The sequence below is a fragment of the Anomaloglossus baeobatrachus genome, chromosome 9 (genome assembly GCF_048569485.1).
Source record: "Anomaloglossus baeobatrachus isolate aAnoBae1 chromosome 9, aAnoBae1.hap1, whole genome shotgun sequence".
NCBI lineage: Eukaryota > Metazoa > Chordata > Amphibia > Anura > Aromobatidae > Anomaloglossus > Anomaloglossus baeobatrachus.
In genome coordinates, this window is record NC_134361.1 from 19,316,420 (window position 1) to 19,335,564 (window position 19,145).

The window sequence follows — 19,145 nt, forward strand, 5'->3', positions numbered from 1 at the left end:
GATCCGTTGAAGCGTTCCAGAGTTATAACCTGTCAAAGTGACACTGGTCAGAATTGCAAAAAATGGCCCGGTCATTAGGGTGTTTTAGTGGCCGGGGGTGAAGGGGTTAAACAAAATTTGACCGATGCAAAAGTATGGGCACCTCAACATAAAAGTGACATTAATATTTTGTAGATCCTCCTTTTGCAGAAATCACAGCCAATAGTGGCTTCCTGTAGCTTTTAATGAGCTCCTGGATCCTGGATGAAGGTAGATTTGACCATTCCTGTCATTATTGTCAAGAATCTGCTGATACTGAGTTGAATCCATGCGACCCTCAACTTTAACACGATTCCCGGTGCCGGCATTGGCCACACAGCCCCAAAGCGTGATGGAACCTCCACCAAATTTTACTGTGGGTAGCGAGTGCTTTTCTTGGAATGCCGTGTTTTTTTGCCTCCATGCATAACGCCTTTTTATATGACCAAACAACTCAATCTTTGTTTCGTCAGTCCACAGGACCTTCTTCCAAAATGTAACTGGCTTGTCCAAATGTGCTTTTGCATAGCTCAGGCGACTCTGTTTGTGGCGTGCTTGCAGAAATGGCTTCTTTCGCATCACTCTCCCATACAGCTTCTTTTTGTGCAACGTGCGCTGTATTGTTGACCGATGCACATTGACACCATCTGCAGCAAGATGATGCTGCAGGTCTTTGGAGGTGATCGGTGGATTGTCCTTGACTGTTCTCACCATTCTTCTTCTCTGCCTTTCTGATATTTTTCTTGGCCTGCCACTTCTGGGCTTAACAAGAACTGTACCTGTGTTCTTCCATTTCCTTACTATGTTCCTCACAGTGGAAACTGACAGTTTAAATCTCTGAGACAACTTTTTGTACCTTCCCCTGAACAACTATGTTGAATAATCTTTGTTTTCAGTTCATTTGAGAGTTGTTTTGAGGAGCCCATGATGCCACTCTTCATAGGAGATTCAAATAGGAGAACTACTTGCAAGTGGCCACCTTAAATACCTTTTCTCATGATTGGATACACCTGCCTATGAAGTTAAAAGCTCAATGAGGTTACAAAACCAATTTAGGGCTTTAGTAAGTCAGTAAAAAGTAATTAGGAGTGTTCAAATCAAGAAATTGATAAGGGTGTCCATACTTTTGCATCGGTCAAATTTTGTTTAAATGCGGATTGCACATTTTCTGTTAGTACAAAAAACCTCATTTCAATCCAGAAATATTACTCAGTCCATCAGTTATTAGATATATGAACCTGAAATAGCAAAACCCCAAATTGTTATAAAGAAAAAAGGTTAACATTAATAGGGGTGCCCAAACTTTTTCATATGACTGTATGTGGATTTTAGCACATTATAGCTATGTGGATTTTAGCACATTATAGCTATGTGGATTGTAGCACATTATAGCCATGTGGAGTTTAGCACATTATAGCCATGTGGATTTTAGCACATTATAGGCATGTGGAGTTTAGCACATTATAGCCATGTGGATTTTAGCACATTATAGCCATGTGGATTGTAGCACATTATAGGCATGTGGATTGTAGCACATTATAGGCATGTGGATTTTAGCACATTATAGGCATGTGGATTTTAGCACATTATAGCTATGTGGATTCTCCTATACTGCACCGCTCGCTGGTACTAGGAAACCAGTAAAATTCCATATTTAGCTTTAGATGTGACTGGAGAATTAGTACAAGGCAAGCAACTTCTAACAAATCCTGTAAATCCGTGTCCTTCAACCTTTGGTTCTCCAGCTGTGATATAACTACAACTCCCAGGACGCCGGTCTGGGCACGCAGGACGAGAGATTGCAGCATTATATAGCGTTTGCAAGCAAGTCAGACCCCATCCTCACGGAGGGGAAAAACACTTTCACAATTCATTTACATATTTAACTTTTTATTTTATTTATTGTTTTAAAAAGTATACACCCAAAAATAAGTTCGGCTTAGTCACCTTCAGATAATGTGTAGTTACTCCTGTCACCATTGGATTTTGATATGCAGCCACCTGGATATATGTTTTATTTGTGGTCAAGCAAAGTTCCTGCGGGAGGCAGTTATTGTGCTTGACCTCGGATCTCGTCAGAGGGACCTACAATAGCAGTGCGTCGCTGGAGGAAAATAATTGATATCAGAGTTTAGAAAACACATTGCAAACAGGAATCATCGTTACATAGTAGCATCTAGAAGTCACCAATCAGATCCTGCTCGGCCGCATATCAGGATTATTACATGAGATCAAGGCGCAAATGGCCGAGATCTAAATATCAATCACAAACAGGCACTAAATAACAACCAACTGCATATGTGCTAAGACCATAGAGGGGAAGTAGAATGCAGTCTCTGCATTGACCAGAACAACTATGAGAGTCCCAGCTTCGCATCTAGATGCCTAAGCACTCGGCTAAGGACAAGACATTTGGGGCCCAACTAGGAATTACCTTTAAATGTAGCTGCCAAAATAATATAAATTGGCGAAGCAGATGGTAGACAGTCCCGCTTTATACTGTGGAAGTTTTGGACACGGCCAGATATTGGAATCGTGATGCAAAGCATTACATGTGGACTCAGCGATCTGATGTAGACTTAGTGTGACGGTGGCCAGGGGACAAAAGTAGGATGGACAATTGCCTGGTGATTGATCCTGGCACTGATGCAGCCACAGGATTTATAGCCCGTATTGTCGAATACAGGTGTTCACTGGTGAAACGTTCAATAAAACCGGGTGAGGGACTAACAGTATTTTTACGGAATGGGTAGGCTTTTTCGTGAGCTATCAGCCCAAAATTTTAAACATGGCCAACTTCATCTACATGATGGTGGCGTATCGTTGGGCATCTAAAATCATCTGATTGATCTTAGACTAATATAGACGACCACATTTAGCACTATAGTAATGTACTTTCGGCAGTAGTGCTCAGACTATCAATTTCTTGGTTGTGCTAAATTATAGTAAATGGAGTTGGGTGTCTCCTAAGGTCTAATATGATCTTGGGAAATTTAGATTTTTGACTTCATTTTGGTATGGGACTTGTCCACAATATATGGAAGTCTACAACATTCCAAGTGATGGATGGAAGTGACACCTCAAGAGTCACGAAGTGTTCTCACCCATATGGGGGACAACTAGAGATAATCTATTGAATTTGAGGTCATAACGTTGGTGTCCTCCAGGCGAAGCCTTCCCGCTGCCAGTTCTTTGCTATGAAGAGGGACATTCTACTTCCTCTCTAAGACCTCGTCCGCCCTCCGATACACAGAACTTTATTATGAATCACTTTGGTAATAGAGCATTCTGCATTCTTCCACACGAGTGAATCCTGGCTTATATCATGAGAACAATGACCGTTAGTTACGGCCACCTCTGGAGATCCCTGTGGTGAGATGTGACTGGACTGTCCAATGGACGGTAGTGACATGTTGAGCAGACAATGGACATCAGCACCTGTTGTCTTGTTCGGTAATTATATAAATATAATAAATAACAGAAATCAGCGACTGTCTGAGCTCTGGACTCACAGAACGACTCTGAATTCTTTTTTTTTCTTTAAATGTTTTATATTTACACAGAACGTCAAAAAGAACCAAGTACAATCAAAATTATCTTTACTGACACATTCATTTCGGGCCAGCTGCTCCTGTCACCGAGGTGAAGAGGGGCCCTGCAAGTTTTATGGCACCAACCTCTGATATGGGTGAAACTAACGCCCTTCCCACCTCCCTCCCCATCCAAACGCAAGTTCCATGCGACCTTTGAGGCCAAGTTATTTATAAACTCCCTGTGTCACAGGAAGTGGAGTTAGGATTGTAAGCTCTTTGGGGCTGGAGAATCGGGTCACTGGTTTTGGCTCCGCTCAGACTGACAGATTTAGAGAAATAAATAAAGTTCAATAATAATATTCATAATAATAATAAATCAACTCTAGTCTCCCAGAAAAGCTGCCCAAAATAGGAGGTAAATGCACTACGTCCCCGTGGAACCAGCTACAAGAGTCCATCCCCAGGAGCACCTCTTGTTTCTAACTTTTCTATTTTCGGACATTTTTTTTTTGGCTTTCCCCAATCCTCAATTCTCATGCCCTATGATCCTTCTCCCTATGTCAACCCTCCATCATGACCTCCATCCACACGGCCTTTATTGTACATGGTTGTGTGGCCCTCAATATGGTCTCCTGACCCGACACTCCGTTCCCACATAACAGGAGTCAACTCCGCAGGTCGGCTCAGGGAGTTCTAGCTTGTTTCGCACAGAACAGAGGGATTGGGGGATGAAGGACACAAATGGTGATGGGCAGATGAGGGATGAGCAGAAGTGAGGGGATCGGGGCTATGAGGGAATAAAGACTGGAGTAATGGTTGGGGACGTATCCCCTACAGTGCAGATCTGTCAGTGCGAATCCCAGGGCCTCAGACCTGAGACAGAGAGCTTCGGGTGGGGGGAGGGGGTGGATAAGGGAGCACTTAGAGGGTCAATGAAAGTGGACAGGTTTAGTGGGGGAGAAGCAGGGAAACTGATTTAGGAGTCCAAAGTGAACAAAGATTTAGGACAGGATTCAAATGCTCAGGGTCTTAGGATAAGTTCAGTGCGATATCCCCTTCTCTCTCCTCTCCACTTCCCACGTGTGTCCGGGGTCACACAGATTGTCTGCTGCAGGTCTGGACGGCACAGAGGGAGGGTTTCAGAGTCAGGGAGGAAAGGGGGTTCCCAGCCCCTTCCCCCTCAGGCCTCTGCACAGACGCCTCAGTGGGGGAGTCCCAGTCCCCCTTCCTCCCTCCAGGCTCCTGGATGGACCCCTCAGCTCCATTAGTGATGGTCACTTGAGTTTAGAAAGTCTCCATTTTCTGTGATTTGGAGTCGAGGAGGCAGAGGTGGAAGGGCCCCATTCCATGGAGTCGCCAGCCTCAGACGCGGGTCTGCTGAACCCACGGAGGGAAACTTCTTCTCCTGTTGGGGGAGAGAGAGCTTACTTACAGATGTAATAGAAAGGCATTACTGACAATGTACACATGTAGATGTCACATAGACACATGGCGGTCACCTACAGCAAGGCACATACAAGCATAAGACGCCCTGCGCTACACAGTGGTGTACGACGAACAGCGTGTTAGCATTACGACATTATCGGCTCATTATAACCTTCTATGCCCCAGCTAATGATTCCTGAAGAAATGTGACCAACTAGAAAAGCTTTGCACGTGACACAGAGAGATAACATACATTCTTTGCAGACTACAATACGAGGGGTTATATATAGCGGGGGTGCAGGGACGGGGCCTGTGTAGAGGCTATATCCTCATCTTCTGAGCTGCGATTGATGGGTATATAGGATAATATTCATATTAGTACTGGTTCACATTTAAGAGACCCGCCCTGGCGGTGTATGGCGATATATTTCATAGAATATTAGAGTTGGAATGGACCTCCTGGGTCATCTAGTCCAACCCCCTGCTCAAAGCAGGATTCACTAAATCATCCCAGACAGATGTCTGATTTCCAGGCAATGCTCCATGGGAAAAGTATGCAAATTAGCTCCACTTTAGAATGAAGAAAACTCCCATTAACAAACCTGACACCCCTCTGTATTCTGTTGTTTCGGAGATTCTTGCCCTTCATTGAGACAGAGTACGGCACTGGGTGGTGAGATGTCTTGGTCAGGCAGGATTCTCCGAAACACCTCTGCCTACAGATGGATGTCTGGTGTGGCTGGTGCTAGACATTGTTCTTCCTTCTGGAGGGGAGCCATTTTGCATACATTTCTGGATCAGAAGATTCTATGTAGTTCTCGTATTCCATATATCCCATCAATTCAGTGCTGCTCGACTAGTTACCATGCGGTTATATGGTGGCACTGCTCAATAAGCGAGAAGCATGAATGGGCCTCTGTGGCGTCTCCTCCATTTCCCAGTCCTTGATCACCCGCCTCCCCCTAATTGACGAGGAGCTGGTAGACATGTGAACATATTCACGGCAGCTTACCTGACCTGAACTCATCTTTGGGAGGGATGGGATTGAATTTTGCGGTTTAAAGCACACCTTCAGACAAACCTGACAGTTCAGATGTCAATCCCAACACCTTCCCCCAAAGTCATACTCACAGGAGTCCAGGATTCAGAGGTATTGGCTGCTGTATGCAGGGTCATCACACTCGAGAGCTCCTTAAACTGTCCTGGTGCCTGCAGAACTGATATGAGGGAGGCAGGTTGTCACTAATCAATGTCTTTCCCTAACAAAATAATGACTTTGCAGGGTTAAAAAAAAAAAACACATTAATTTTCCGCTCCTTCGTCCTGTAGAGCCATTACTTTGTTAATGACTTTGGGGGAGATATTGGGAAGTTGATCTTAACATTGGTAATTTGAAACCAATTTATAGGTTTTTTGGGGTGAAGGTGTGCTTTAAAGGGGTAATCTGCTCTGTATATGTCCTATTAGATTATATGGGTGCAGTTTAGGGGTAAGCAGTCAATATAGCCTGTATATTGGGCACAGCAGAGACAGGAGGCCCGGCTTCTAGCCATTACCTTGAAGGCCCATGAATGAAAAGCTAATAGTTGCTATCAGAGGGAGACATGATATAGGAAAGGTTAATGTAATGTGGACTACCCCTTTAAGGAAACAGGACTTGGGAATGATGGAAACCTCCTGGCATTGGGCTATACCGTTACCTCATATTGGAAAATACATGATGTTCATTCATATCAGATCCCAGGTGAAGAAGACACTAATATCTCATCTCCAAAGCTAACGTTACTTAGGAATCTAATATCAGACATACCAGAAAACATTTGACCAGATTTCTCCAGTCCTCAATCTACTCACATATTAATCTATTAGTTTTATGGTCTACAACCTATGATTAGAAAACTACATCCACTATCACGCTGGGAGTTGTAGTTTACCAGGACTCTAGGGCATGCTTGGAGTTATAGTTTTGAAATAACTGGACATTAAGAAATCAGAGACCACTGATCTAGATAAGGTTTTGGATGGTCTTTATAGCCCTGAAAACTAGAACATATGATTAAGTTGTCTCTTGTATGTTGACTACACGGAGCATGAATAATACCGTAACATCATACATTTCCAGCGTCATGTCCGTCTACTTCCTGTAAGGAGGCAGAGCGTTAGAGATAGGACTTTTTGTAAACTGAATAGACTCGAATGGTGGTCACCGTGATATCATGTCAAGTGTTTCCCAGGTAAACATGTATTTTATAGGTATACACAATGTATATATACATGTACAGGAATCTCAATGTAGTTCAGCTTTAAAGGAAAAATTCCAGCATCCACAAAATGAGGAAAATAAGTTAAAACTTACCTTTAATGGTTATCCATACACATAGGGTGATACAAAAGTTATAAAAACGTGGGGAAAAGTAGAAAACAGTCTACGCGTTACAAGCAGACAACCCTGGTCTTAAAGGGAACTTGTCACCAAGTTTTACCCTAGTAAGCTGCGGCCACCACCAGAAAGCCCTTATATACAATATCCTAGAATGCTGTATATAATTGCCCCAGCCGCTCTGTACAACATAAAAAACAGCTTTTATTATACTCACCTGCGGGTCCAATGGGCGTCACTGTTTTGGGTCCGAAGGCCCTTCTCTATCCTATGCAGTCGCCATCCTCCTTCCCAGCTTCGTGTGGATGATGTATCCTATGTCATCCACACAGAGGCCAGCATTGTGCTCCTGCGCACACGCACTTTGATCTGCCTGGCTGAGGACAGAGCAAAGCACTGTAATGCGCAGGCATGAAAAAAGGTCAAAGACCGCCCGCGCATGTGCACTACAATACTTTTCTTCTGCCCTCAGCACAGCAGATCAAAGTGCGCTTGCGCAGGAGTGCAATGGAGGCTTCTGTGAGGATAACATAGGACGCATCATCCACAAGAAGCTACAAAAGAGAACGGCGACTGCATAGGATAGAGGAGACGCCGGACAGAGACCAACAACGCCTATCGGACCCAACTGCCCTGCAGGTACACAGCGGCCTGGGCTCTTATATACAATATTCTAGAATACTGTATATAAGAGCTCACTGGTGGTGACCACAGTTTATATGGGAAAAACCTGGTGACCTGTTCCCTTTAATCATGTCATAATTAAGACCTGGGTTGTCTGCTTGGAACGCATAGACCATTGTCTACTTGTCCCAGTGTTTGTATAACTTTTGTATCACCTTATGTTTATAGAGAACCATTAGCGTTAACCATTTATTTTGCTGATGCTGGATTTTTCTTTCTATTTTTGATTGAGCTACCACCTGGATGCCGTCCCAGAGCTTCCATGCACCGCACCACAATTATCCCTGTGTCTGGTGAGCTGCCTTCTGTACCCTTACTTCAGCTGTAAAGGGAGCCGGTCAGGACTTTCAGGGTCACAAAACCAATTACAGCACTGACCAGGGTGGTGGTGGTAGTAGACTATCAGACTATAGCTTCCTGGTCACACAGATTTGGAGTCGCTAAGAGAAGTAATGTTAATGCCTTATGCAGATGAGGCCTCACGTGCTCCCAGGGTGGTCTGACTAGTTCTGGGAAGTGTCCCAATTCTCCGCATTATTTACCTCCTAATTGCGTCTCCATGGGCTCAGCTCCGCTACTACAGCACTACTGGCAGTGAAATCCTGCGCGAACATAGTGTGTCTCCGGCTCATTGCATGCGCAGAACTCGCCCTTCTGTAGACAGAGGCATGGCTGACATACTGCGCATGGTGGGTAATTGGTGCATTGAAGAGAATCTGACCACCCCGCTGCCAGGACGGTATGTCTGAAATAGTCTATTACTCCAATGCTCAGCACTGTGATTGGTTTTGGGACTCCAAATCTCCGAGCAGGTTCCCTTTAATGGCTCTCCTGTATGGAATGCATGAAAGAGTTTTACTCTTGAAGCCAAATCACAACATGGAAACTTCTCAGATCCTTGAAAGCGTCCACCCGTGTCATGGATCGTCCATACCTGGGAGGCGTTATACAAGTATTGAGTTCACTTTTGAGATGGAGCCGTCTCATACTTTCTGCCTTGCTATGTTTTTCAGACCTTTTAGGAGAAGTTCCTTGCTCCACATTTTACCCCAGCACAACTTATTCCACGTATCATTAGGAAGTATAAACACAACTGCTTCACTTTTTAGCCATGGATTCTTGTTTTACATGTTAAATGCAAATATGCAATACAGGTTAATGTCCAAATGTTAAGCGATAACTCCACCCAGTCAGTAGTATTCACAATGACATGATGAGCAGAAGTGCTCAGGTTTGTGGTTGAGTCTGGATCCTGCGCCATCAGCTACGTGAGCGCTCCAATCATTGCTAATTACGGTAACCCACTCTGTGGATAACGAGTGTTTAGATACTGCTTAAGACACTGCTCAACGTGACTTGACTTTATAGATTCACATGGTGAATATTAGGGTGGAGTTACCCTTTATGCTGCCCAAACCATGCAATCTTATAGTATCAACCCAGCAAATAGAGCAATTCCACCGATAGACTATCTAATCATTGTTGTAATCGATATATAGGTAAGGAACATCATTGCCTTACTTAAATTTTTGGCATAGCAATTCATCCGGGGATAGAAGGCCTTCATTTACCCTTTCTTCTATGTGGGAGTGACAAAGAGAAGAATGGTTGTCACTTTTTAGATGCACGTAGTCATTATTGGGGCATGGGTCGTACAGTTTTGAATCAAAGGTGGAGGTGCTCTTGATAAGACGTTGATATTATAGATGATTATTTCTTTACATGGGTCTGGCAGCTCGTGGCTAAACAAGCTATGAATTCCTATCTGTGAGCATTCGGCGTGTCATTACCGCTGTCGGACGAGGTGATCATGAGGTGATTCAGACAGAAGACAGGTGATATAATGAAATTCGCCCTTCTTACCATCCCTTACTGTCTTCTTCATTAAGCTTAAACCTGCGCACTTTCCCTTCCCAGCGTGAGGCACTACTGCGCTGTGGGATATGTTGGCGCTATATAAATAAAGGATAATAATGGTAATAATTCTTCATATTGGCAATCCTCCTCATCGTTTCCCTCTTCCACTTCTCTTTCTCTGCAATCTATGGGGTTTTCGGTAAATCTTAAAGCTTTATTCCCATTTTGGCCATTTATGGCATATCCATAGGGTATGACCTAAATGCCTCTCTCGGGAAAATAAGGAGTGTCTTTTCCTGGTTTAAAGCATCTGGCTGTGACCAATTTTCACATTAAAATCAATGATGCGCTGGCCGCCCTTATCAGTGGGAGTTACAGAAAAGAGACAAGCAAGGCAGGTTCATCAAATAATGAGGGTCACAAGACACCAGTCCTTCCTCCGAGGGAGGGTCTTGCTTCTATCAGTCATTTGTGGCATATTCTATGGATATGCCATAAATGCACAAGATAAGAAGATGTTCATTTTTTTCCTCAGACCTGCAGAGCTGAACTCACCACTGCCTCCCCCACTGACTCCAGCTGATCATAGGCAGGTCCTGGCATCAGGAGAATTCTGATACAAAAAGGGTTTGTCCAAACCGCATCTGAGGCTTAGCGACAAAAGACAACGGGGGCGAAACGATGACCTGTGCCCGTCTTTCCTGCCACAGGTCAAGTTCCTCACTTTATTCTCATGATACATTTTCACATAATTTTACAGTAAGAATATAAGAAACATCTTCAGTATATTTCCTTCCAAAGAGAGCGATATAATGAAGGTGGGCACATATGGCCATGTAGGCTTCTGCCAGTCGTCAGGCCCCATGGGCACCTCTAGCGCATGTGGACCCAATCCTCCCTTCTCTATGAGTAAAGCAGAGGATAGGGTCATCGCACAGAGATTTTCCAGCATGTCAGAGAATCTGTGTGTGTGATATCATGCACTTCCAACCAGCATGTATGGCCGGCAATCATTAATATACTGTCACCTGGGGACGATGAGCCAATCACATTAAATCAGGTCCCCATTAATATTACGTTATTGGGATCCGTGCTCAGGTACTGGTACTTTTCCTCTAAAGCTAAAGATTTGGTCATTGCGCACCGTAAGACTCTCCAAATCTCGCTTCACCTTCCCTCAGCTTTTTGTTTCCCGCCCTTCTCTTTCCCCAGATGACAGACAGGACATGGTGTGATGGTGATGTCACACACAAAGGCACAATGACATTGTAATTTCCACCTGAGCCTCGATAAGTCTCCTCTTCATATCGATTGGTTCTTGCGTGTGGTCCTTCCGGATCTCCTCCTCCACCAGCATCAACCTGGGGGGGGGGGGAAATATGGCCGCTGAAAGCACCAAATCCACATGCACAAGATACTTGGAACCTTCCCAGTAGTCTAAGGCTGGTGTCACACGGGGAGATTTCTGAGCGTTACATATAATAATATAACGTATTCTATTATACATAATATATTGTATTATATTCATATAATAAGAAAGGTGAACATTCATATCTGTGGAGAGCAATCAAGCGTTACCGCTTACTTTAATTATCACTACAAGTCAAAAACCCAAAAGTCATCCCCGAGTGACACCAACTTGAGAAGATCACAGAATACCCAGAGGAACACGTGTGTGTGTAATATGTAATGTGATGTAGATCTGGAATAGGAAATCTCTGTAAATGTAGGCAATGATTTTCAGCCTCGCTGTATTCTAGTCATCAGCCACATGACCACCACCGGTGGCAAAGATTAATCCACTATTTATGTCATTACAGGAACCGCTGCTCGATCCCGGCCTACAGGACCCTATAAACTTCAGAAGATTTTTACAATCTTCTACAATATTTTACAATCAAATGGATCTCAGTCGAATTAGTAGAAGGCTTCATGTGTATCGTCGCCATCAGATATACCAGGCCTTTCTAGTAGACTTTTTACAGGAGCAAATTTCATGGAACAAACGATTTGTATGTTAAAAATGTTAACATCTCAACAACCTATAGCCAGTCCAGACCTGCAGACCGGTATTCCATCTAAGACAAGAGGACATTATAAACTTCTTATACAGCACCAAGGTGCGGTGCAACTGTATGCTACTGCTGTGGGGTGACCCTGGGGTACACTGCAACACTGGGGTGCACTGCTGCTGCAGGTGGGGAGCGAGGATGACCACAGAGTGGTACTGGTATGCTGTAAAGATGAGCTTAGGGTAGTGGGGTACTAATGTGTAAAAGTGTGGAGCAGCTGTGTGGTACTGATGCAGTATGACAGTGTGGTACTTGTGTAGTGTGCATAATGTGGGTTTGGTTCTGGTATGGTCTATGTGTAGAGTGATGGTGGGAAATTGGGGTGAAAATATAGTGCTATGGACTGTACTGGAGTGGAGTGATGGTATTATTCTAGCACCACTGTGTATTGGTGTGGTGTGATGGTGTGAAAGTAATCTAATGGTGCAATAGTGTGGTACTGGTATGGTGCAATGGTATGCTGAAAACACGGTACTGCTATGTTACTACCGTAGTATGATGATGCAGTACTGGTGTGATGGTATTATTCTAGCACCACTGTGTATTGGTGCGGTGTGATGGTGTGAAAGTAATCTAATGGTGCAATAGTGTGGTACTGGTATGGTGTAATGGTATGCTGATAACACGGTACTGCTATGTTACTACCGTAGTATGATGATGCGGTACTGGTGTGATGGGTTAGCATTACTTTGATGCTTTGGTCTTAGTATAATGATGTAGGAGTAGTATGCTAGTATGGTGTGGTGCTAGTTTAATGATATACTAATCTGATGGTTTGGTACTAGTATACTAGTGCGATGAGTGGTACTCACAGCATTCTGTATGGCATTTTTCTCAGTATACAAAGCAAAATTTATATTTTTTCGTTTTCCCGGGACTGGCTTGTCTACCTTCTAGGCATGGGCATTCACATTTCCTAAACGTATGATGCATGGATGCTTCAGTGATGCCAGGGCATCACTTAGTATCATAGTATCATAGTTTTTAAGGTTGAAGGGAGACTCTAAGTCCATCTAGTTCAACCCGTAGCCTAACATGTTGATCCAGAGGAAGGCAAAAAAAAACCCCAATGTGGCAAACAAGTTCCAATGGGGAAAAATGTCCTTCCTGACTCCACATCCGGCAATCAGACTAGTTCCCTGGATCAATACCCTGTCATAAAATCTAATATACATAACTGGTAATATTAAATTTTTCAAGAAAGGCATCCAGGCTCTGCTTAAATGTTAGTAGTGAATCACTCATTACAACATCATGCGGCAGAGAGTTCCATAGTCTCACTGCTCGTACAGTAAAGAATCCTCGTCTGTGATTATGATTAAACCTTTCCTCAAGACGTAGCGGATGCCCCCGTGTTCCAGTCGCAGGCCTAGGTGTAAAAAGATCTTTGGAAAGGTCTCTGTACTGTCCCCTGATATATTTATACATTGTGATTAGATCCCCCCTAAGCCTTCGTTTTTCCAAACTAAATAACCCCAAGTTTAATAACCTGTCTTGGTATTGCAGCCCACCCATTCCTCTAATAATCTTGGTCACTCTTCTCTGCACCCTCTCCAGTTCAGCTATGTTTTTCTTATATATCGGTGACCAGAATTGTACACAGTATTCTAAGTGCGGTCGCACTAGTGACTTGTACAGAGGTAGAACTATATTTTTTTCATGAACACTTATACCTCTTTTAATACATCCCATTATTTTATTAGCCCTGGCAGCAGCTGCCTGACACTGTCCACTAAAGTGAAGTTTACCATCCCCCCATACACCCAAGTCTTTTTCTGTGTCTGTTTTACCCAGTGTTCTACAATTAAGTACATAATCATAAATGTTATTTCCTCTACCCAAGTGCATGACCTTACATTTATCTACATTAAACTTCAATTGCCACTTCTCAGCCCAATCCTCCAATTTACATAAATCTCCCTGTAATATAAAATTATCCTCCTCTGTATTGATTACCCTGCAGAGTTTAGTATCATCTGCAAATATTGAAATTCTACTCCGCATGCCCCCAACAAGGTCATTTATAAATATGTTGAAAAGAAGCGGGCCCAATACTGACCCCTGTGGTACCCCACTATGAACTGAGACCCAGTCCGAGTACGTACCATTAATAACCACCCTTTGTTTCCTATCACTGAGCCAGTTTTTAACCCAGTTACACATATTTTCCCCTATCCCCATTATTCTCATTTTATGTACCAACCTTTTGTGTGGCACCGTATCAAAAGCTTTTGAAAAGTCCATATACACAACATCCACTGCATTTCCCTGGTCCAGACTTGAACTTACCTCTTCATAGAAGCTGATCAAATTAGTTTGACAGGATCGATCCCTCATAAACCCATGTTGATACTCTGTCATAAGGTTATTTTTCTTGAGATACTCCAGTATAGCATCTCTCAAGAAACCCTCAAGGATTTTACCAACCGTAGAGGTTAAATTTACCGGCCTATAATTTCCCGGCTCAGTTTTTGTCCCCTTTTTGAATATTGGCACCACATTTGCTATGCGCCAGTCCTGCGGTACCGACCCTGTTATTAAGGAATCTGAGAAGATTAAAAATAATGGTCTATCTATCACAGAACTCAATTCCTGTAGTACTCTGGGGTGTAGTCATCCGGGCCCGGAGATTTGTCAACCTTAGTGATTTCGAGGCGGCGGCGTACTTCCTGCTGGGTTAAGCAGGTAATATTCAAGGGTGAATTTATGGTATCACTGGTCATGTCATCTGCCATGGCATTTTCTTGTATAAAAACCGTAGAAAAAAAGTCATTCAGCAGGTTGGCTTAACATTTATATACCATGGCTGGAGGTGACGAAGCCCCTTCAGTGTAACCTGTACACCGTGATCACAAATCCTAATTACTGCTGCTGGTTACTAGTGAGTGATTCCAGGTTGTGCAGTGGTCGGGAAAGGCTAGTATATAAAATATGTGAATACCTTGCAAAAAAAAAAAAAAAAAAAAATTAATCCATTGTCATCGCCTGCTTCTTCTGTTCCGGCGCGCTTCTTAGAAGCGCTCGGTGGTGATAAGCGTGTGCAGCCAAGCAGGAAGCACCATCATTTATTTCCCTTTTAAATTAAGATCAGAAAATTGTGTCCATCTCCATGATGGGAGGAGAAGCGAGGAGCGGGCACAAGACCCGAGCAACAGAGGAAAAAAAAGAAAACAAAATATTTTCTCCGGAGTCACATAAAACCGCTGCAGGGATCATCAACTTAATAGACTTATCAGAATTATATCAAAGCACAGGAAAATGTGATAAGAAGTAAATTACTGGAAACGAAAATCAAGCTAAAAAGAGGAAAATAAGGGATGGGAAAGAAAATGACGAAGGAGCAGAAATGGGATCAGTGATTATAAAATAAAACACGGCTGCTTCTAGAAATACTCCTGTCCATCGGAGGTGTCTGTCACTAAATGTATCTCTACTGATTTGAATTAGGCTCAGACTGTCCTTAGAAAGGTCATCAATATCAGATCCACTAATGGCAATCCCACTATTCGGCTCATTAAAGGGGCTACGGAGCACAGGTAGATGTCACAGCTCCGTATATAGTGTAGTTGGCATATACTCTCCTATTTACTGATATAAATAAGCTTGCAGTACCATTAATAGCTAGTACCTAATGTATAGAGCTGTGCCACTTGTGGTGCACAAGTCTCTTCAATCAGCTGATGGGTGGGGCGTGGCGGGTGTCTGATGATCTGATAGTGAAGTCCTATGCTAAGGGGTACTTTGCACGTTGCGACATTGCTACTGCGATATCGTCGGGGTCAAATCGAAGGTGACGCGCATCCGGCGCCAGTAACGATGTCGCAACGTGTAAAGCCTAGATGCACCGATAAGCAATAGCAAAAGCGTCGTAAATCGGTGATCTGTGTAGTGTCGTTCATTTTCAGAATTTCGCTGCAGCGACAGGTACGATGTTGTTCCTCGATCCTGCGGCAGCGCACATCGCTGTGTGTGAAGCCACAGGAGCGAGGAACATCTGCTTACCTGCCTCCACCGGCTATGCGGAAGGAAGGAGGTGGGTGGGATGTTTATGTCCCGCTCATCTCCGCCCCTCTGCTTCTATTGGCCGCCTGCTGTGTGACGTCGCTGTGACGCCGCACGACCCGCCCCCTTAGGAAGGAGGCGGGTCGCCGGTCAGAGCGACGTCGCAGGGCAGGTAAGTGCGTGTAAAGCTGACGTAGTGATAATGTTCGCTACGGCAGCTATCACAAGATATCACATGTGCGACGGGGGCAGGTACTATCGTGCTCGGCATCGCTATCATCGGCTAGCGATGTCGCAGCGTGCAAAGTACCCCTAAGAATATGTGATCAATAACAACTCCTTCCTGATATCAGAGATACTGTATCTCCTCTGCTGGGAGTGGGACTAAAGGGCGCTTTACACGCTACAATAAATCTTACGATGTGTCGGCGAAGTCACGTCGTAAGTGACGCACATCCGGCATCGTAAGTATGATTGTAGCGTGTAAAACCTCCGTGCAATTGCGATTGAACGAAAATCCGTTCATCGTATGCACGTCGTTCATTCCTCAAAGATTGAACGTCAGGTTGTGCAATGTTCCCGAGGCAGCACACATCGCAGTGTGTGACACCCCGGGAACATTGAACGACAGCTTACTTCCGTCCGCGGCTCCTGCCGACAATGCGGAAGGAAGGAGGTGGGCAGGATGTTTACTTCCCGCTCATCTCCGCCCCTCTGCTTCTATTGGCCGGCTGCCGCGTGACGTCGATGTGATGCCGAACGTCCCTCCCACTCCAGGAAGTGGACGTTCGCCGCCCATATCGAGGTCGTATGGACGGGTAAGTACATGTGACGGGGGCTAATCGTTTGTGCGGCACGTTCAACAAATTGAACGTGCCACACATACGATGGGGGCGTTGCAAATCATATACGATATCGTATGCGAAATTGCAACGTGTAAAGCAGGCTTTAGGAGCTGAGCCGGCACCATATAAGACGGGGTTCAGCTGTTTTACACAGTCTGCACCTGTTTGTAACATCAGTGATCAGAGCTCACTTCTATCACTGCTGTTTAAACACTTAAATGTCTCACGACTGTTCTGATGCCCATTGCTCCACCTTTAGCCCTCATTGAAGGCCTCTGTTGCAATCTTTGTACAACAATGTCATTTATTCTATATAATACAATACTATTATATTTCAGATTAAAGTCCTCCATGAGGACAAAAAAAAATTTGTGATGCATAGCCAGACACTAGCTTCTGGCAGCATTTTTGAGAAATAATAGCCCATTCCTAATGGACAATGGCCTACAGATCCCTAATACTCCTGGGCTTGAGTGCGGCAGCTGCCTTCTTCACATGCTGCCAATCATTTACTATTGCGTTCAAGCCAAGTGACTGTCATGGCTGCTCTAGAATCTTACAGGACTTCTTAAACCAGTCCTATGTGGACTGTGAGGTATGCTTGGGATGATTGTACTGTTGGAAGATTCAATGATGCCCAAGCTCAAGCTTTGTCGTTGAAGGCATAATGTTTTCTCCTAAGATTTCCTGATACTTGAGTGAATCCATGTTGCTCACCACATGATGCAGAAACAAAATAACCCAAGAGCATCACCAAGCCCCTACTATGCTTCACTTTAGACCTCATCAAGCCCCCATCATGCTTCATTCTAGGTGGCAACAAGCTCCTACTGTGCATCACTGTTGGCATCACTGAGTCTCCCCATGCTTCACTGTAAGCATCGCAAAGCCATCACCATGTACAATCAAAAATCTCTGAGTGATAGATGGGTGTATGCATTGCCCCCCGAAGAAGCAACGCAGGCGAAACGCGTTGGGGCTTCTCCCACTGGTATTGGACTCCTGCCCTGGCACTGACCTAGCACTTGCACCTTCTAATGGGTAAGCAGCTTTGCTCAATAGACACTTTATTGGATCTGTGGTAAGAGGATTACCTCTGCCACATTTTTAGGGTGCTGCTTACCCATGTATGTATATACCTTTACCATATTGGGCTGATGTCCTCCTGTTTATTGGGAATGATTTTCTGGGACTGACCTCCTATTTACTATGTCTTTTTCTACTATCATGATTTTACCATTGTCTGAAAATATGTCTAATAAACTTTAGATTTTATACTTTATTGACAATGGTCTTGATATTTGTTGACTATATGGTTGGCCATCTAGTACTCCTTTTCTCCTTCCTTCTATTAAAGCCATCACCATGCTTCACCGTAGGCCTCATCGAGCCCCCATCATGCTTCATTGTAGGCAGCAGCAAGCTCCCACCGAGCATCACTGTAGGCATCACTGAATACCCCCTATGCTTCATTAAAGGCTTCAACGAGCCCGTCATAATTCAATGTAGACCTCATTGAGCCCTGTCATGCTTCACTAAAGGATGCACCAAGCTCCCATCATGCATCACTCAGCCCCTTCTCAATGCTTCACTGTAGGCATCACTAAGCCACCGCCATACACTTCACAGAGTCCCAACTGTGGTTTAGACATCACTAATCTACTACCTTGCTTCACTGTAGACATCACGAAGCCACCACAATACAAGGTACACCTTGGCTGTGGTTAAATGGAATTTCCAACTTTTGACTAAAAATTGTTAATTATGTTATGTTTTTAATCTGGGTAGAAATATTAGTGTTCTTGTATTCATTACTTGCTGTGTGCTGATGCATGGTAGATGCATATGTTTGTGTATTTGCCTCATAGTATATTTTTAGAACTGTACATTAATTTAATGCAAAAGTTGTGCAGAGGTTTGTTTTTTTGTAGAATACATTGGTGAATCTGGCTACTTCCAGGACTCAACACCCTTATCCACCCATCTTTGACGCATAGTGTATGTACATGCTTCACTGTAGACATCACCGGGCTGCCGCCATGCTTTATGTGGGCATCACCAAGCCACTGCCTTGCTTCACTCTATGCAGTGTTCTTTTTGGTGTATGCTTCATTCTTCCTTTTCCAGAAATAATGCTGATCCATAGGCCCAAAAAGTTCCATTATATTCCAGAATTCCACAATACAGAATCCCAGAACGTTTGTGGTTTATACTGTATATATGATTTGAAGCATATTTGAGTAAATTATTTTTGGGCTGGTAGAGAGGACATTTGGGAGTTTGGGCATGGAGACTGAATTCTCAGTTCCTGCTGCCACAAAAATCAAGC

General features: G+C 43.9%; 1 protein-coding gene across 16 annotated transcripts in view; it reads right to left on the bottom strand.

Annotated features, from left to right (window-relative positions):
- Positions 1–1,927: 1,927 nt before the first annotated feature.
- The window catches only part of SYNGAP1 (synaptic Ras GTPase activating protein 1), a 319,394-nt gene continuing 302,176 nt past the window's right edge, over positions 1,928–19,145 (bottom strand). For 11 of the 16 annotated variants that reach the window (XM_075323168.1, XM_075323173.1, XM_075323178.1 and 8 more), the window contains 2 exons: positions 11,177–11,258; positions 1,928–4,956 (listed from right to left, as the gene is read on the bottom strand). In XM_075323168.1, coding sequence (XP_075179283.1) covers positions 4,826–4,956; positions 11,177–11,258 — 213 coding nt within the window. In that variant the 3' untranslated portion in view covers positions 1,928–4,825. The other 5 variants (XM_075323172.1, XM_075323177.1, XM_075323175.1 and 2 more) reach the window with 4 other exon arrangements.